The sequence below is a fragment of the Oncorhynchus gorbuscha genome, linkage group LG13 (assembly GCF_021184085.1).
Source record: "Oncorhynchus gorbuscha isolate QuinsamMale2020 ecotype Even-year linkage group LG13, OgorEven_v1.0, whole genome shotgun sequence".
Lineage (NCBI taxonomy): Eukaryota > Metazoa > Chordata > Actinopteri > Salmoniformes > Salmonidae > Oncorhynchus > Oncorhynchus gorbuscha.
Window position 1 is genome coordinate 45,579,381 of NC_060185.1, and position 20,995 is coordinate 45,600,375.

The window sequence follows — 20,995 nt, forward strand, 5'->3', positions numbered from 1 at the left end:
GGTTGACTGTCTGGGGAATTGAGAGACAGGTTAAGCAAGCACTCACTCACACTGCGTCGCCGCGCGCTTGTCCTAGTAACCTTCTTTTCATTCCTGTTTCTACTCGTCTGGCTGTTCTTCAGTGGGCTCACTCTGCCAAGTTAGCTGGCCATCCCGGCGTTCGAGGTACACTTGCTTCTATTCGCCAGCGGTTTTGGTGGCCTAGGAGCGTGACACGCGCCGTTTCGTGGCTGCTTGTTCGGACTGCGCGCAGACTAAGTCAGGTAACTCTCCTCCTGCCGGTCGTCTCAGACCGCTTCCCATTCCTTCTCGACCATGGTCTCACATCGCCTTAGACTTCATTACCGGTCTGCCTTCGTCTGCGGGGAAGACTGTGATTCTTACGGTTGTCGATAGGTTCTCTAAGGCGGCACATTTCATTCCCCTCGCTAAGCTTCCTTCCGCTAAGGAGACGGCACAAATCATCATTGAGAATGTGTTCAGAATTCATGGCCTCCCGTTAGACGCCGTTTCAGACAGAGGTCCGCAATTCACGTCACAGTTTTGGAGGGAGTTCTGTCGTTTGATTGGTGCTTCCGTCAGTCTCTCTTCCGGTTTTCATCCCCAGTCTAACGGTCAAGCAGAAAGGGCCAATCAGACGATTGGTCGCATATTACGCAGCTTTTCTTTTAGAAACCCTGCGTCTTGGGCAGAACAGCTCCCCTGGGCAGAATACGCTCACAACTCGCTTCCTTCGTCTGCTACCGGGCTATCTCCGTTTCAGAGTAGTCTGTGTTACCAGCCTCCTCTGTTCTCGTCCCAGCTCGCCGAGTCCAGCGTTCCCTCCGCTCAGGCGTTTGTCCAACGTTGTGAGCGCACCTGGAGGAGGGTGAGGTCTGCACTTTGCCGTTACACGGCGCAGACTGTGAGAGCCGCCAATAAACGTAGGATTAAGAGTCCTAGGTATTGTCGCGGCCAGAGAGTGTGGCTTTCCACTCATAACCTTCCCCTTACGACAGCTTCTCGTAAGTTGACTCCGCGGTTCATTGGTCCGTTCCGTGTCTCCCAGGTCGTCAATCCTGTCGCTGTGCGACTGCTTCTTCCGCGACATCTTCGTCGCGTCCATCCTGTCTTCCATGTCTCCTGTGTCAAGCCCTTTCTTCGCGCCCCCGTTCGTCTCCCCCCCCCCCGTCCTTGTCGAGGGCGCACCTATTTACAAGGTACGTAGGATCATGGACATGCGTTCTCGGGGACGTGGTCACCAGTACTTAGTGGATTGGGAGGGTTACGGTCCTGAGGAGAGGAGTTGGGTTCCATCTCGGGACGTGCTGGACTGTTCGCTGATTGATGATTTCCTCCGTTGCCGCCAGGATTCCTCCTCGAGTGCGCCAGGAGGCGCTCAGTGAGTGGGGGGGGTACTGTCATGTTTTGTCATATATTGTCTTGTCCTTGTGCTTTCCCTTCTGTTCGTTTCCCCCTGCTGGTCTTATTAGGTTCGTTCCCTTTTTCTATCCCTCTCTCTCCCCCTCCCTCTCTCTCTTCTCTCTATCGTTCCGTTCCTGCTCCCTGCTGTTCCTCATTCTCCTAACTCACTCATTTACTCTTTTCACACCTGTCCCCTATTTTGCCCTCTGATTATAGAGTCCCTATTTCTCCCCTTGTTTTCCGCTTCTGTCCTTGTCGGATCCTTGTATGATGTTTGCTGTGCTGTGTCCTTGTCTCGCCCTGTCGTGTTTTGTCTCCTTCAGATGCTGCGTGTGAGCAGGTGTCTTAGTCTGCTACGGTCGGTGCCTTCCTGAAGCAACCTGCAATCAATGGTCGAGTCTCCAGTCTGTCCTCGTTACTACGAGTGGAATTAAGTTTTTTCCTGTTTTGTTTTCTTCTTGATTTTTCCAGGATTATTACTTTTGTATTATACTGGAATAAAGACTCTGTTTTCGTTAAGTCGCTTTTGGGTCCTCATTCACCAGCATAACACGTTGTTGTCCTTGATGATCTTTTTGGCCTTCCTGTGACATGGGGTGCTGTAGGTGTCATGGAGATCAGGTAGTTTGCCCCCGGTGATGCGTTGTGCAGACCTCACAACCCTCTGAAGAGCCTTGCGATTGAGGGCGGAGCAGATGCCGTACCAGGCTGTGATACAGCCCGACAGGATGCTCTCGATTGTGGATCTGTAAAAGTTTGTCAGGGATTTGGTTGACAAGCCAAATGTTGTCAGCCTTCTGAGGTTGTCTTTATGGGTGGACCATTTCAGTTTGTCTGTGATGTGTACACCGAGGAACTTAAAACTTTCCACCTTCTCCACTGCTGTCCCTTCGATGTGGATAGGGGGGTGCTCCCTCTGCTGTTTCCTGAAGTCCACAATCATCTCCTTTGTTATGTTGACGTTGAGTGAGAGGTTGTTTTCCTGACACCACATTCTGAGTGCCCTCACCTCCTCCCTGTAGGCTGTCTCGTCATTGTTGGTAATCAAGCCCACTACTGTTGTGTCAACTGCAAACTTGAAGATTGAGTTGGAGGCGTGCATGGCCACGCAGTCGTGGGTGAACAGAGAGTACAGGAGGGGGCTGAGCACGTACCCTTGTGGAGCCTCAGTGTTGATGGTTACCGAAGTGGAGATGTTGTTTCCTACCTTCAACACCTGGGAGCGGCCCATCAGAAAGTCCAGGACCCAAATGCACAGGGCAGGTTTGACACCCAGGACCTCCAGCTTGATGATGTGCTTGGAGGGTCTCGGGTGGCCGGTAATGTGGAGATGATATCATCCTTGACTAGTCTCTCAAAGCACTTCATGATGACAGAGTTCAGTTCTCTTTGACTTCTTGGGTACAGGAACAATGGTGGCCATCTTGAAGCATGTGGGGACAGCAGACTGGGATTGGGAGTGATTCAGTATGTCCTTAAACACACCACCCAGCTGGTCTGTACATGCTCTGAGGACGTGGCTGGGGATGCAGTCTGGGCCAGCAGCCTTTACAAGGGTTAACACGTTTAAGTATTTTACTCAGGTCGGCCACGGAGGAGGAGAGGGGGGCCCAGTCCTTGTAAGCGGGCCACAACAGTGGCACTGTATCCTCAAAGCGGGCAAAGAAGGTGTTTAGTTTGTCTGGAAGCGTGCCATGGCTGGTTTTCATTTTGTAGTCCGTGATTCCCTGTAGACCCTGCCACATACGTCTCATGTCTGAACTGTTGAATTGCAACTCCACTTTGTCCCTGTACTGGCATTTTGCTTGTTTGATTGCCTTGCAGAGAGAATAACTACACTGTTTATATTCAGCCATATTCCCAGACCTCTTTACATGGGTAAATGCGGTAGTTCACGCTTTCAGCTTTGCGCGAATGCCGTCATCCAACCACGGTTTCTGGTTAGGGTAGGTTTTAATTGTCACAGTGGGTACATCATCTGCAATGCACTTCTTTATGAACTCACTCACCGAGTCAACGTATAGATCACTGTTGTTCTCTGAGGCTGACTGGAACATATCCCAGTCGGCGTGATCAAAACAATCTTGATGCGTGGATTCCGATTTGTCAGAACAGCGTTAAATGGTTCTAGTCACTGGTACATCCAGTGGAACAAGATGGCGTCGTGTTCGGATTTGCCCAACGGGAGGGCGGGGGAGGGCTTTGTATGCATCGCGGAAGTTAGAGTAGCAGTGATCGAGTGTATTATATGGTATCCAGTTTACATAGAGTCCAGTGAAGTTCCTCGAGGGCCGTCCTGGTGTCTGCTTGAGAGGGAATGTACACAGCTGTGATGATATCTGATGAGAATTATCTTGGGAGGTAATATGGCCGGCATTTGATTGTAAGGAATTCTTGGTCGGGTGAGCAGAAGGACTTGAGTTCCTGTATGTTATGATTACACCATGAGTTGTTAATCATGAAGCATACACCCCTGCCCTTCCTCTTCCCAGAGAGGTGTTTATCACTGTTGGCGCAATGCATGGAGAAGCCTAAGTGGCTGAACCGATTCCGACAACATATCCAGAGAGAGCCATGTTTCCTTGAAACAGAGAATGTTACAATCTGGAAGGCAACCCTTGCTCGAATTTCATCTACCTTGTTAAGAGACTGGACATTGGCGAGTAGTATACTCGGGAGTGGAGATGTGATGTGCACGTCTACGGAGCCTGACCAGGAGGCCGCTCCATCTGCCCTTTCTGCAGCGCCATTGTTTTGGGTCGGCTTCTGGGATTAGATCCATTGTCCTGGGTGGTGGTCCAAACAGAGGATCCACTTCGGGAAAGTTGTATTCCTGGTCTTAATGTTGGTAAGTTGACATTGCGCATATATCCAATAGTTCTTCACGGTTGTATGTAATAAAACTTAAGATTTCCTGCGGTAACAGTGTAAGAAATAATACATTAAAAAACAAAATACTGCATAATGTCCTATGGACTCGAAGCGAGGCGACCATCCCTACAACCACCCCTACCTTGTCACAACACAACCGATTGGCTCAAACGCATTAAAGAAGGAAAGAAATTACACAATTGAACTTTTAACAAGGCACACTTGTTAATTGAAATGCATTCTAGATGACTACCTCATGAAGCTGGTTGAGAGAATGCCAAGCGTGAGCAAAGCTGTCATGAAGGCAAAGGACTTTGATTTGTTTAATAGTTCTTTGGTTAATACACGATTCCATATGTGTTATTTCATAGTATTGATAAAATAAAGAAAAACCCTACATATATATATGGTCAGGGATGAGTTGATGAGGGAAGTGAGGAAGTGTACAGACAGCTCAAGAAGTATGCTTAGATATAAAAATGCTTGGTTTAAATGTAATCTGGCACCTTATGATAATATTTTGATGTTTGTGTATTGGTGAGGATGAGATATGTGTCTGTGTTACATTTACATTTAACATTTACATTTAAGTCATTTAGCAGACGCTCTTATCCAGAGCGACTTACAAATTGGTGCATTCACCTTATGACATCCAGTGGAACAGCCACTTTACAATAGTGCATCTAAATATTTTAAGGGGGGGGGGCGTGAGAAGGATTACTTTATCCTATCCTAAGTATTCCTTAAAGAGGTGGGGTTTCAGGTGTCTCCGGAAGGTGGTGATTGACTCCGCTGTCCTGGCGTCGTGAGGGAGTTTGTTCCACCATTGGGAACAATGATGTGTGTTATGAGCCCATGTACTGTGTTGTAACTTCAATGTAATATCCTAGGCATGTTCGTGCAGTACATTAATATGTGTGATTTATATCAGTCAGAATAAAACACTCATTAAAATGAAATTGTAACGGGCAAAGAGGTATGCTTCGATAACTAATGCAGAAAAATATACTCTTTTTACATAGTGATTATGGCTGTAGATTGCAGGAAAAAGCTTTTGTCACATACTTCCTGACACCTCTAAAACAATGGGTGCATGATGCCCCTGAGATCAAGCCCTACTTTATGGCTTTCATTCAATCTGTGGTTTTTCCGCCCTAATGTAATTGGCTTATATACTGTCAGGCTCCTTGAGTCCTTTTCACTTGACCTCACACACACTGAATGCAACTGTGAAATGGAACAAAACACTGTGGCTCATTTACATAGTTCATTCCAATAAACAGTCTTAAGTGCTATCCTTTTACAGGAATACACCCCTTCAGGTACTGATGCTTTTCTAGAGCAAAGAGCTTTGAAATGCTCTTCTTGTCTGGGCCCCATGATCTGTATACTGCGATAACATTTCAGACCAAAGTTCAGTCAGTTTTTATCTGATGGCAAAGTACCCATGTTGATTAACTTATTGGTGGTTATGGGATTTGGCTGGCAAAAGTCCACATTTTTTTATAACCTTTATTTAACTAGGCAAGTCAGGTAAGAACAAATACTTATTTACAATGACGGCCTACACCGGCCAAATACAGACGACTATGGGCCAATTGTGCGCCGCCCTACGGCACTCCCAAACACGGCCGGTTGTGATACAGCCTGGATTCAAACCAGGGTGTCTGTAGTGTCACCTCTAGCACTGAGATGCAGTGCCTTACACCGCTGCTCCACTCGGGACTCTATGGTGGGACCCGGCGGGTAACAAAAGCATAGCAGAAGTTCAAGAGGACATTAGGACAAATGGGGAACGGTCTCACATTCTAAGTTGCTTATTAACTGACCAATCCAAAGATCAGCCATTGACAGAGTGTTTACCTGAAACAGGTGGATGGAGGAAGCTTTCTAATCATACCTACAAAGCAATAAACCTAGCATTATGTATATTTCAATGCAGACATATTTAAAGCTTCTAAGCTCTATACGGCAAGGAACACGTCAAGGTATATATTACCAGGTTTTATCGCACCAATAAACCAAACCGTTTTATGACTTACAGAGAACTAGTTGTGGGTCCAAGCTATCAGAGTACAACTACACCTTTATAAAGCCAACCCCTCCGTTCAAAGCAACTAACTACAGTTTGAAAAAAAACTATTGAATGCTTGCTTGCGAAACATACAGTTGAAGTCGGAAGTTTAGATACACCTTAGCCAAATACATTTAAACTCAGTTTTTCACAATTCCTGACATTTAATCCGAGTAAAGATTCCCTGTCTCACGTCAGATAGGATCACCACTTTGTTTCAAGAATGTGAAATGTCAGGGCAATAGTCTAGAATGATTTATTTCAGCTTTAATTTCTTTCATCACATTCCCAATGGGTCAGAAGTTTACATACACTCAATTAGTATTTGGTAGCATTACCTTTAAATTGTTTAACTTGGGTCAAACATTTCGGGTAGCCTTCCACAAGTTTCCCACAATAAGTTGGGTGAATTTTAGCCCATTCCCCCTGACAGAGCTGGTGTAACTGAGTCAGGTTTGTAGGCCTCCTTGCTCGCACACGCTTTTTCTGTTCTGCCCACAAATTTGATATAGGATTATGGTCAGTACTTTGTGATGGCCACTCCAATACTTAGACTTTGTTGTCCATAAACCATTTTGCCACAACTTTGGAAGTATGCTTGGGGTCATTGTCATTTGCGACCAAGCTTTAACTTCCTGACTGATGTTTTGAGATGTTGCTTCAATATATCCACATACTTTTCCAGCCTCATGATGCCATCTATTTTGTGAAGTGCACCAGTCCCTCCTGCAGCAAAGCACCCCCACAACATGATGCTGCCACTCCCGTGCTTCACGGTTGGGATGGTGTTCTTTGGCTTGCAAGCCTCCCCCTTTTTCCTCCAAACATAATGATGGTCATTATGGCCAAACAGTTCTGTTTTTGTTTCATCAGACCAGAGGACATTTCTCCAAAAAGTACGATCTTTGTCCCCATGTGCAGTTGCAAACCGTAGTCTGGCTTTTTTATGATGGTTTTGGAGCAGTGGCTTCTTCCTTGCTGAGCGGCCTTTCAGGTTATGTCGATATAGGACTTGTTTTACTGTGGATATAGATACTTTTGTACCTGTTTCCTCCAGCATCTTCACAAGGTCCTTTGCTGTTGTTCTGGGATTAATTTGAACTTTTCGCACCAAAGTACATTCATCTCTAGGAGACAGAACGTGTCTCCTTCCTGAGCGGAATGACGGCTGCGTGGTCCCATGGTGTTTATACTTGCGTACTATTGTTTGTACAGATGAATGTGGCAATTTCAGGCATTTGGAAATTGCTCCCAAGGATGAACCAGACTTGTGGAGGTCTACAATTATTTTTCCGAGGTCTTGGTTGATTTATTTTGATTTTCCCCTAATGTCAAGCAAAGAGGCACTGAGTTTGAAGGTAGGCCTTGAAATACATCCACAGGTACACCTCCAATTGGCTCCAATTATGTCAATTAGCCTATCAGAAGCTTCTAAAGCCATGACATCATTTTCTGGAATTTTCCAAGCTGTTTAAAGGCACAGTCAACTTAGTCTATGTAAACTTCTGACCCACTGGAATTGTGATACATTGAATTAAAAAAAACTTGTCATGCACAAAGTAGATGTCCTAACCAACTTTCCCAAACTATAATTTGTTAACAAGAAATGTGTGGTGGTTGAAAAACTAGTTTTAATGACTCCAACCTAAGTGTATGTAAACTTCTGACTTCAACTGTACATGGAATGCTATTGTGTTACAATAGTGTACTCAAAAGAAAACTCAAAGAGTTGTTTACACATTCTGTGTGATAAGTGCTAGGGGGTAGGTCTGGTATTTAAAGTCATTACACAATGGGATTAGAGGGGTTAGTGTAGTGAATCACTGTGTCCTAGAGTGTTTGGAGATGCTTGTTTCAGCATACCGGTCAGCCCAAGTGAGGTGACTGGAGCATAGTACTTGGAGGAGAAGGAAACTGTCGGATGAGAACCAGGAGGAGTCAGCCATGTCTCTTACTGTCTGCTAATGATTGGGCTGCTGTGTGTCTCAGCATTAGGTGTCAAACTCAATAAGGCTCCCGATCTGCTTGCATACCTCATTTGTGGCTCTGGGCAGCCGGATAGCAATTTACATGCTGTTGTCCTGCATAGCCCAGCAGCATGGCAGGAAATGATGTAATTTCCTACTCCTCCAGTCCAGTGGTGTGGTAACTGAACACAACGACCCCAGGAAAAGGGGCAGGGAGGTGTGGGGCTGGGGCGGTGACATGACACCACTTTGGGGACTCTCTCTTATAGGCCTACGAAGCACATCGCACCAATGCTATGGTGCGTCACAGATCAGCTGTGTAAATAACCATCCCTCTCTCTCTGTCCGGGGCACCGCACGGCTTCCAGGAGCCTTTGCAGTGCTGAGTTGCCCGTTTAGAGGATGCGGGGGCGCTCCGCTTCCGGCCTGCCGCCTTGCTCATCCTTCCCTGTCCCGCTTGAGGAAGAGAAGTTTTGCCCAGCGATGCCATGGCTCTGCCGATACCCCTCCCCCAACAACACTCCATTATGGCCAAAGTTGCCTGCCAACGCAGCGGAAGGACATCTAAATATAAAACACAATGCAGCCAGGCACATCTCCCTTAAAGAGAGTGGGAGGTGGAAAATGACTGTTCTTCCTCCCTTTAGGAGGACACCACGTCTTCCACATGATGGGTGTCTCCCCCCAGACAGAGCCCTCAGCCTGGGCGTTACCTGTCACATGATGTAGCTGGTGGTGACGTGTCACAGAGGGTGTAACTGTGTCACCCACTGGGACGATTAGTCCGCCGTGGCTCAGCCTGCGCCCAATCACCACGTTAAGGTGAGAGGTCAGACCCAAAACGCACCAAAGCTGGATTGCCAGATGTTTGAGGGCTCTGCACAGAGATTTGACGGCCTATCCAGGAGTCATTAAAAGCACGAATTGGCCTGGAATGGGCAGTTCCACAGATGCTTAGCTAAGCTATACAGAACAGGGGAACACTTGTCTTTTGTTCCAAGGCACTTGCCCTCTAAGCCTGTCATAAGCAACAGGCCCAGCTAATGTATAGCAGTGGCACCACCCTTCCTCAGTGAAAACCACAAAGGGTATAATGTTGCGAGGGCCGCCTATGGGATCTATAAAGGCTTACATATTATGTAACTTTACCTTGAGGAATTTAGGGAGAAATGTTGGCCTTTTTTATTCCCAAAGGGAGTAAAATAAATTCTTCCCTCAAATAAAAGCACTGACTAAGCAGGATATGTAGTGTACTCTCTTTTCAAATTATGCAGGGTATCAACGCACCTGCAGAACTGCCATTGAGACGATCTCCAGTCATGTTGCTCAGAGCCTAGCAGCACAGAGGGTTATATTGTCCGGGGGTGTCAAGCATTACGTAAAATATGAGCCTCCTTCCTGGATAGCAAAACCACAGTTCTCTCTGCAGTGAATTCAAAGCAGCATCATATGTTCCCCTTAAACTGCACGTCTAAGATCTAAGACCCCCATCTACGCCCACCACCTCCTCAGTCCTCGGCAGGCTTTCTATGGGTACTGTAGGTGGACACCTGAGCTCTAGAACCTCATCTCCCATTCTCTGGTACCCATTCAGCCTTTATCTAGACAGAAGAAGCCTGGTCCCAGATCTGTTTGTGCTGTCGTGAAGCCAACTGCTATGGTTGTTGTCAATGCCAAACAGACATGGGACCAAGCTAGAGGCAGCCTGCCTGCCTTCACATCTAAGCGCCTGCGATCCAAAAGCAGAGAATCAAATAAGCAGAGGAGCATCCAACAACCTTCCCAAAGCTCCACCAAAATCCCCCATATTCCTGCAGGCACAGCTGGGTCAAATCTGTTCCCCCCTTTCCTTCCTGTCCTCTCCTTCCATCCCTTTCTCCACAATCCTAAACTCAGCCACAACAAAGCAAACCTGGCCCTGACCCGGCCATGTCCTGAGAAAGCCTTTGGTCCCAGGCAAGCCCTCCAGGCCTCGGTCGAGAGAGTGACATGGCGTCCATGTGAAGTGAGCGGCGAAACAAAGAGGCCTCCTCCCCAGCCACACCCTCCCGTCAGCACATGCCCCGGCAGGGCTGGGACTGATCACATTAACTCATCCTGGGAGTCAATAGTGCACTGTACTCAAATTCCCCTTTCTCCTCATTGCTATGGACATTCAACTGACACTGACAAAACAAACACTAATCGGATCATAGGAAAAGTGCACTGCCTGGGTTGTCACTCCGGCAGAAAAGGCAGCTCTGCCCAGTTTCATTTTCTTTTTTTACCAACTGATTGGTCGTTATACTGTTTTTCTATTTGCTGCCATAGTGAGGTATGAAAACACGTATTACTTTTGGCACACGGAAACTTGAAACGGACTGTGTTACAGCTGGTGTTTTTCAAGGTCATATATTGAATATGAGAGGAAGCAGCATGCATTCCGTCATGGCTAATATAGCCATTTGTTGCTCGGATCCTGAGCTGGACACAGTTTTCATAGCAGTTACTGCAGGACATGAGCCAGCGCTAGTTACAGTTTTATGGTCCAGGGGCCTTGGGGTTGTCATTTGGCAAGGCCTGGAAATCATTCACTAGGCTGTGGCCTGCACCTCCTATATGGCCCTGTTATAAAGGCGCTCTCGGATGCTGTCTGGACCGCTGTGAACTCAACCTAATGTGGACACACCCAGCCAATCAGAGGAGTACGACACACAGAGATTACGATTGCCATGTTAGCTGGGTAACCAGAGAGGGCTGATGATGATGGGGAAACTGGGTTGGAACAGGAGGCTGTGGGCTGAGGGCTTGGTCAGAATATGTTGTAATCTGACTCTAGCTTTCTGAATACCTGAGGCCAGGTTGGTTGCCACACTTATCTGATTGGACGAACACTGAAGGGGACATCCCATGTGGAGGGACAGGGAGCAGTGTTGAGGTTGCTGTGGCTTTGTGCCCTTTCACACTATACATATGTAACTGCTTTACTTTCAAGGTACAGATGGGTTGCAAGATGTGCTGTGGTTTCACCTCTGAATATGTGTTTCCTTAGTTTCAATACCTATCATGACTGCATTCTCTTTTCTTTATTCTGTCTTGAATGATTTAGCATCAACACGCTGCATCTTTGATTGAGGGATCATTCAAATGTCGCTCTCAGTTTGTCTGAAACAGTTGGCAAATAGTCTGAATAGTCACTCACTCTCCATTACTCAGGTATTTCCTGACACCTGAGCACAGCCACACAGTCTACTTAGCCGAGCACAGACTGTTTTTCTTTCTGGAATCAATGCCACAGTACTGATGTCCTCAAACATACACTGTCCGTTGTGTTTTCCTTCGCTCCTGGCTCTTTTAATAAGGACCAGTTTAGAAACAAACAGCCTGAAGGAACAAAGGCTTGTTCCATGTTGAAGGAGGGCCCGTCTCTTAACAGAGGGATGGCCTGGTGAGAATGTTACTGCTACTGCTCTTAAACCATCTTCTCCTAATTGTTTTATTTAACTAGGCAAGTCAGAAGAAATCCATTGGGTTAACTGCCTTGCTCAGGGGCATAACGGCAGATTTTTACCTTGTCAGCTCGGGGATTCGATCCAGCAACCTTTCTTATGAAGACAATGATGGTGTTAAATATTTACCAGCTTCAACATTACCCTGAAAAGACCTTTAAAGTAGAGGTTTCAGTTTTGTAGAATGAGGAAATGAATCTAACAAGCTATGACTGGAAGAAACAAGAGTTCCCTATTGGTCATGTCTTTGTGATTTAAGGGGACTAACAACCACCGTCACTGTTCTGCTGCACAACAGTTTGTGCTGACAGCTGAGAGAACAATGCCAGAAAGAGCTGTGTTTTCCCCTAACAAACACGGTCAAATAAACAAATATAACGCCTCTTCGCTGTGGGTCAGCTGGAGGGAGGGGGGGTTCAACCAAGAAATAACACACATGTTTGAAACACACAGAGTGGAGCACGCATCCCATTCCTCCTCCATGGATCCCTCTTTCATCACTCTCTTCGTACGGCACTCATGCATGGATCCCCGGGGCGAGGTGTAATGGTGTAAAGCTTTGATATGACAGCCTGTATGGCTGAATCTCTAAGGCGATAAGGCCATTCTGTCCTGCTTCACTAGTCTCAGATATGTCATGGGGCCCAGTGGCGCAGGTAGAATGGCATGAACATGGAGAAGCAACATCTACAGTGGGGAGAACAAGTATTTGATATACTGCCGATTGTGCATGTTTTCCTACTTACAAAGCATGTAGAGGTCTGTAATTTGTATCATAGGTGCACTTCAACTGTGAGAGACGGACTCTAAAACAAAAATCCAGAAAATCACATTGTATGATTTTTAAGTAATTAATTTGCATTTTATTGCATGACATAAGTATTTGATCACCTACCAACCAGTAAGAATTCCGGCTCTCACAGACTTGTTAGTTTTTCTTTAAGAAGCTCTCCTGTTCTCCACTCATTACCTGTATTAACTGCACCTGTTTGAACTTGTTACCTGTATAAAAGACACCTGTCCACACACTCAATCAAACAGACTCCAACCTCTCCACAAAGGCCAAGACCAGAGGGCTGTGTAAGGACATCAGGGATAAAATTGTAGACCTGCACAAGGCTGGGATGGGCTACAGGACAATAGGCAAGAGAAGGCAACAACTGTTGGTGAGAAGGCAACAACTGTTGGAGCAATTATTTGAAAATGGAAGAAGTTCAAGATGACGGTCAATCACCCTCGGTCTGGGGCTCCATGCAAGATCTCACCTCGTGGGGCATCAATGATCATGAGGAAGGTGAGGGATAAGCCCAGAACTACACGGCAGGACCTGGTCAATGACCTGAAGAGAGCTGGGACCACAGTCTCAAAGAAAACCATTAGTAACACACTACGCTGTCATGGATTAAAATCCTGCAGCGCACGCAAGGTCCCCCTACTCAAGCCAGAGCATGTCCAGGCCCGTCTGGGTCTTCCAGCATGACAACGACCCGAAACACACAACCAGGGCAACTAAGGAGTGGCTCCGTAAGAAGCATCTCAAGATCCTGTAGTGGCCTAGCCAGTCTCCAGACCTGAACCCAATAGAACATATTTGGAGGGAGCTGAAAGTCTGTGTTACCCAGCAACAGCCCCAAAACCTGAAGGAACTGGAGAAGGTCTGTATGGAGGAGTGGGCCAAAATCCCTGCTGCAGTGTGTGCAAACCTGGTCAAGAACTACAGGAAACGTGTGATCTCTGTAATTGCAAACAAAGGTTTCTGTACCAAATATTAAGTTCTGCTTTTCTGATGTATCAAATACTTATGTCATGCAATAAAATGCAAATGAATTACTTAAAAATCATACAATGTGATTTTCTGGATTTTTGTTTTAGATTCCATCTCTCACAATTGAAGTGTACATATGATAAAAATTACAGACCTCTACATGCTTTGTAAGTGGGAAAACCGGCAAAATCGGCAGTGTATCAAATACTTGTTCTCCCCACTGTATATAAAGACTCAGAATGTGTGACATGTCCTCTGGGTCACATCAATGGAGGCATGAAGTCAACAGCCTGTAAACAAGACATCTCAGTGATATTTTGAGTGTGATACGATCTTATTTGGCCTGCTTGCTTAGTGAAAGGCCAGGATAAAGAGTGAACATGTCTGATCTTGAGCTCTCAGCAGTTTCTATGTGCTGTTGGTGAAGCTGGTTAAAAGGACTTGTACATTCTTTATAACATTTTTTTGTTAAATGGGTCTGTTGCTACCACTTTTAGCCTTACCTTTACTCTTCACACAGAGAGACAGGCACATCCTGTTGGTATTAAACATGAAAGCTGATCTCTAGCCATGCTGACATGGTGGTGCACCATTACCGAGTGCACTCACGCTATCCTGAACGTTAAAAGCTCTGAATTATTCAATTCAGACTCACAGAATCAAGTTCTGTGCTTTTTTTTCTATGCCACATCTTACATCAAATATCTCTGTGGGAAACCCTTAGGCTGGTCCTCCCGCATGGGGAGGACCGCATCGCTCAGCCGTGGCCTAGTTGGACCTGGTCTCCTCTATCCCAGCGACATCTTTCTCCCATTGTTTCCAAAGTGTCCAAAAACAGCCCCAGTCATTGAGACATTCCTAGCATCATCTCTGTTGTGAAAATGGTAGCACACTGCGGAGAATATAAGCGGGATTGATTGTTCACTGGAAGGGAGGCTGACACTGTTTTATGGTAGACCTGTGAAACATGGAATGCTCAGCTGAACTGAAGTAAACCTTGGCCATGACTATCAACTAACTGTTTGGGTTATTATCGGCCATGATCTCCATGCATTTTAGCAGTATCGTATCTCTTCAAATGCAATGGGGGGATAGCATACCCTTACTGGTTCAGTTACCAATCAACAGTCATCATAAGATCCCCGTTGGAATCATTCAGAGTGGATCCCAGTGCATACTGGCCGACCCTTAGTAACCCAGTGCTCCACTGAGGGCTGTCCTTACCTGAAAGGGGCTCCCTTGGCTTCACCTCCTCCACCACTTCCTCCTCCACCACCTCCTCTTCATGAGACGAGTGGTCGGCCACGGACTCCCTCTTCAGCTTACCCAGGCCCACCATCTTCATGAAGGAGAGCCGGCGGCTGGAAGAGTCGCCCCCCTCGCTCTCTGAGCACAGCTCCCCATTGGGCAGGCTTTCCTTTCGAAGGCTCTCCCTGCACTTCCCTGCAAATCTGTGCAGAGAAGAGGTGGAATTGAGGGTTAAGGGGTTATGTAATAGGAGATGTGGGCTGGGCTCAACATCCACTACTAAACCACTCCTCAACAGCTTTTCTCTACACCTCTCGTACCTGAGTAAGCTTCCCTCTACACCTCTCGTACCTGAGTAAGCTTCCCTCTGAGCTCCGTCGGCCCTTCTTCTTCTTCTCTGAGGTGGGGGTGCTTGCTACGGACCCCTGAGGGGAAGGGGTGGCAGTGCCCTTACTGCGGCCTGACATACGGAGCCCCTTGCCCAGCTTGCCCAGAGTCTTCAGCGGGGAGACGCCTCGGATACGGTCCAGGGTGCCCTTGAACGAACTCTTCCCGCCACGTCTCTCCTCGTTCGCCTCGTTCTCATCCTCCTCGTCTTCGAAGGGGTTACGGTCTCGTGGCGCGCCCCCGTCCAGGAGTGAGTTTGCCTGAGCCCATTTCTCATGGCCACTGGGCTCCTCAAAGGCGCTGGATTTCAGGTTCAGGCTCATTTTGCGAAGGATCAGCTCGCCACGCGTGTTCTCCAACTCCCCGTTCACCCTGCTGCCTCCCTTCAGCCGCGCTGGGAGGTTCTTGAGGATGGGCATGCTTCCACTTGGGGTTTAAACTAAGGAACAGAGAGAGAAAGAGATGTGGAATGATTACTTAGGACCTCTTCCAAGAGATGCTTCCTTTAAATTGGACCTGAATAAAACTGATAGCACAGTATGTCCCACATCTTTCTTTGTTCATTTTAGTAGGCTACCTAATACGATTTTGTCTGATGCAGCTAACGAGGATAGTTACTAAATTAACTCAGATATACAGTTTACGATAACAGTCATCTGTTCACCCAGTGTTATCGCCCCACCCTTGTGCCGGGTAATAGGATAGTTCAGATACAGGATGGTTATCAGCAATCATTAATCATCTTTAAAGAGAGAGTCTATCTGATAAAACATTAACAGATAACCTTCTGCCTTTACCACCCAAACAGGAATCACCATGGAAACACCAACCTTGCTTCCGTTTGGGTGGGAAGACGGTTGTGAATAGACATGCTATGCTATCATGGTCATGTGGCTGAGGTCCAGGATCTGGGCCTATTTTATTAGGTTTCAGATCCTTGTTCTACTTGTTTATGTGCTACAGTCTTTGATGCCCTTTGACCCTTTTCAATAAAACATGTTTGTCCCTCTTCGTGGGCTTCCTGCCACACCGAGAGGCCTGGGATATTTACGGCTGGAGACAAGGGGAAGGGACAACGCTGAATCACTTCCTCCTTATGTGTATGTGTGTGCTCAACAAGCTTTGGGAAAATGATGGAGACCGCTATTTCCGTGCCCTTACTTTGGGGAAATTGAAAGTGACCTCTGAGAACATTTGAGTGGAAAGTCCTGAATTGATCACTTGAAAAGTCAAGAGACCTCTGCTCACCAATTTACAATGTTCTCCTTCCTACTCCTACTGATACCCGATACAAACATAAAAAGTATTGATTTTGTTCTAATGAATAAAAATTCCTTGATGAATTCTGGGTAAACTATAAACTAAGTCAAACATTATGAATGGTACGCTTGGATATAGCATATTGTAAAACACATTCCATATTAGATTTTTTTAAATGACTTGATTTATGATGTTTCACAGTAACGTGCATGGCTTTACACAAATTATTATGGCCAGGGCATTTTCAATTCCCAAAGAAGACCTATTGTTTTGTAGCGTCCCTAAGTGTTTTAGAATGACAGTGCTTCTGGATGCTTTTTCCATGTGGGTAGCTGGGGCATTCAAGGTGTCCATGAACAATCAGAGAGCCAACCTTCAGGGGAACTACACTGAGAATATTGTGATATTGTATAGGAGCTTCATACACAGCTGAACTTATTTAGACCAGGTCGTCGGCTTGGAAAAAGACCCACCTGTCTAGAGAGAGGAAGTAACCATGGGGCAAAGGAAAACTGCTACGACTGAAACGTACAACTGATGACTGGTTTGTGGCAAGGGATATTATATAACAGTGAACCCTTTCACTTTTGTTTACACAGCATGAACTTAGCCTATACATTGGCTATATGAGTCCAATAGATGTGACCGAATAGGGTTATAAAATGTGTTATTACACACCCTTACTAATGAAGTTAGATCTTGTCCATTTGGTTCCATGTCATTACTTGCAGAAAAGCCATGTGAGCAAACAACAAGAAGCAAGCGCAACTAGCGGCGTGACAACAAGGAAACAAAAAAGATACCGAATAGTTCTGCAAAGCAAATGCCAGGCCTATCCTTGACCTTTGGTAGTCAACACAAAGCCTCATGAACAATGGCTTTCTAAATTCACAGATATCAACATGAAACGTGATGTTGACAACCCGACTTACGTAAGCATGTGGCATTGCAGACAGTTGGTGACACCAGCGACACGGATGTCTGATAAGCTTATGAGAGCGGCTGTAACAAGTGGTCCCGTGGACAGCCCTCCCTGTTGTTTATCCCGTGCTCTCCCACACCTCCTCATCTACTCAGCTACTAAAGCCACATTGTAATTCCTGCTCTAATTATAACCTAATCAGAGCTGCCATTATGAAAGCAGCGGTTAGATCACTGGGGGAGATACGGGGACCACTTTCCCAGACTAACTCCACTTCCTGTCTCGTCCAGGACCAAGTAGCAGACAAAAGGGACAGGTTCCCATTGGTCCCCTCCTCTCCACTTCTCCAACAGGCCAACAGCACAACCCACCAGCCAGGCCAGACATCTCTGTTTCGTTAACACACACTATCGAGGGTCTCATCTCTCTTGACACAGATAAACTTCAAAACTTGTACATCATGTCCTTCTGGATTGGCTGGATATGTATGATGCCAATGTGTGTTTTTTTGTTTGTTTTCCATATCAACAAATAACACTATTTAATCTCATGTCTTGAATAGGCCTACACTCAGGCTTGACCTTCAGCTATTTAACATTAACACAGTGTGTAATTGAAGACTTCACTTGGTCCAAAGTCCCCTCTTTGCAGACATCTTGTCTCTTCAGAAGGGAGAGAGCGGGCATCAGGCTACTGCAGAGAGGCCAGGCCTACCGTCAAGATGTGTCAGATATGAGGGGCTCCGCTGCGGCTCCATTCTGGCCTAAGGCCACTCACTGAAGGCGGCGGTTAGAGGACAGGCCCAATATTGTTGGAAGGGCCCCAAAAACATACGGTCTTGTATGTGTCATGTTTTGTCATTTATTATCTTGTCTTGTCCCTGTGCTTCCCATTCTATTCGTTTCCCTCTGCTGGTCTTATTAGGTTCTTTCCCTCTTTCTATCCCCTCTCTCTCCCCCTCCCTCTCTGCTCTCTCTTCTCTCTATCGTTCCGTTCCTGCTCCCAGCTGTTCCTATTCCCCTAATCAATCATTTAGTCTTCCCACACCTGTTCCCGATCCTTTCCCTGATTAGAGTCCCATTTCTTCCTTTGTGTTCCGTTCCTGTCCTGTCGGTTCCTTGTTTAGAATTCACCGTGCTGTGATTGTGTATCGCCCTGTCGTGTCGTGTTTTCCTCAGATGCTGCGTGGTGAGCAGGTGTCTGAGTCTGTCTGGTTCGAGTGCCTTCCCGAGGCAACCTGCTGTTCACCTGCTGTTCAAGATCGAGTCTCCAGTTAGTCCTCGTCATTTCGAGTGAAAGTTGTGTTTTTTTGTTTGTATTCACTTTACTGGATTAAAGACTCTGTTTTCGCCAAGTCGCTTTTGGGTCCTCTTTCACCTGCATGACAGTATGACTTTCCTTGAGGACAGAAGCTGTTCTGACAGTGTTATGGAGACTGGCGACATGGCTCGGTGAATCCAATAAAACATATTAGCAGCATAGGAAATACCTGTATGAGTAAGTACGATTAGTTTGGAAAGGCTGCTTTTCTTTTCTCTCAATTATATCCTCATCTATGAGGTAAAATGTATCAACGTGTGATTTCGCCCCTCAACGTCCTTGATTGACCAGATTTCCTCTCAATCAAGGCTTCCAATCTCAGTGTTGGCTATGAACAATGAACTCTAATACCTTGCCAAACATCAGGATAATGTTAAAGGATGAAGCAAAGCAGTTCACTATCGTATCAGCATTGCTCAGTAGCTGCAACAGTTCACAAAACGGCCGTGCGTGCCCTACAAGACCTCTGCTAAGATTGTGTTTTTTCCATGACACTTCCCTTATTTCAACATATTTAGGGCAGTAAATTGTTAACTGACACGGGGCTGGCTGTGAGCAGAGCTAAATGGGGGGGGTAGATCTAGGGGGGGGGGATTTTCTTCTGCAGGAAGAAAATATGTCAGAGTCAGCTCATTTAGAGTTCAGTTCTCCTGAGAGTACAGAGGAATAAATCATGAATCTCTTGAAAATACTTGAGTTTATAAAGAGAGTTAATAAATCATATATATTCGACAAAAGGTTTGGCCTGAGTTGTCTCAGAATAAATATGTCTTATTAACTGATCAGGTTAGTCTCTAACGCAGAACCCTGAGCATGACTCTCTTTAGAAACGCAAGCATTTTCAAGAGATTCAGGAATGAGTCACATGCCTCAATTAGCTACAGATTGTAACACCAGATAATGTGTAATAATTGTTCAACTGTCTATTATTACAATCTGTAGCTAATCCCAGACCAGAGTTTGTCATAGCCTACTGCCACAGAAATATAACACCAAATGCTAAAAATCGGAGATGATATCTGCAAAAACCTTTCAATTAAAGACCCCCCAAAATACAGCGCTTCATCATACACAACTTAACAACACTGAAAACGAATTCATACAATAACAACGTCTAAATGTATCACATTTCCCTAGACATTACTGTTTGTAGGTTAATGCCATTTGTCAATGTCATCAGTTCAGTCTATTAGTAACAAAATCATAATGGATATCCAATATCGATCTGAGAAACACACAACAGATTAATCTACTTACATGATTCATGATTAGTCGCTTATTAAAAACATGCACCAAAAATACAAACAAAAGTGAAATCCTTGAGCTAGTCAAAACCAAGATAAGGTCGTCTCGTCAGGTGAGAGACTGCTGCGCTCAGTGCGCTGCGGAGAGTTCCATAAAGCTTCCACCCTTTATTTTTTGTGGGCTGGTTTCTGAACTCCTCGCCTATCGCTGTCACTCGCAGCAGCCGCGTTGGCATCGCGCAAAGGCATTGACAACTGTGCGACTGAGTTCTCCAGAGTTGCTGTTATAATCAAGTTCCTAAGTTTTATCTTACAGACTTGTAATGCCACTCTGTCTTTTTTGCGCGTTTCCATTAAAATAGTATACATCCGCGTAATGGAAGAAAAAAACACAGATGAGATTTCCCTTGAATTTCCAATTAGGTGCTACAGTGCTACACTACACCTGTCACATTATGACCCAGGATCAGCCAATATCATGAGCTTCTGGCAATCATCCCAACTGATGATTTATTAGGAATGTGGACAGTTTATTCACGAAAGAGATGCAGTATGAAATGTTATGTGTTATGCATTACATTATTGTGTTATGCAAGCCTACCTATCATGATGAGCATTGATGGCAATATCCAATGACTGGATATTGTAGGATAGGTGTTGCCATAGAGTTAGAATTGAATCCTAACAGGCTCCCTACACATATTTTTTTCCAAAAGAACATGTCCATTAAAACCTACACAGGATTGGTGGGTCACCCGCTGGACAGTTGAACTAACATGGGATAACGTGATTAGCATGAGATTGGAAGTGACAAGAACATTTACCAGGACTGATATTGTCAGAAAGCTTAAATTCTTGTTAATCTAACTGCACTGTCCAATTTACAGTAGCTATTACAGTGAAAGAATAACATGCAATTGTTTGAGTAAAGTGTACAGTTATGTGTTTATTAATTAATAAACCAATTAGGCACATTTGGGCAGTCTTGATGCAATGCAATGGTTCATTGGATCAGCCTAAAACTTTGCACATTCACTGCTGCCAT

The 20,995-nt window shown here is 45.6% G+C and overlaps 1 protein-coding gene across 1 annotated transcript in view; it reads right to left on the bottom strand.

The window, feature by feature from the left end:
• The window catches only part of LOC123992990 (tumor necrosis factor alpha-induced protein 2-like), a 37,872-nt gene extending 17,573 nt beyond the window's left edge, over positions 1-20,299 (bottom strand). Inside the window, exons 1-3 of the mRNA XM_046294705.1 lie at positions 19,964-20,299; positions 15,169-15,643; positions 14,794-15,020 (exon numbers count right to left, since the gene is read on the bottom strand). Coding sequence (XP_046150661.1) covers positions 14,794-15,020; positions 15,169-15,623 — 682 coding nt within the window. The 5' untranslated portion in view covers positions 15,624-15,643; positions 19,964-20,299. The remainder of the gene's footprint in view (positions 1-14,793; positions 15,021-15,168; positions 15,644-19,963) is intronic.
• Between the last annotated feature and the right edge of the window lie 696 nt (positions 20,300-20,995).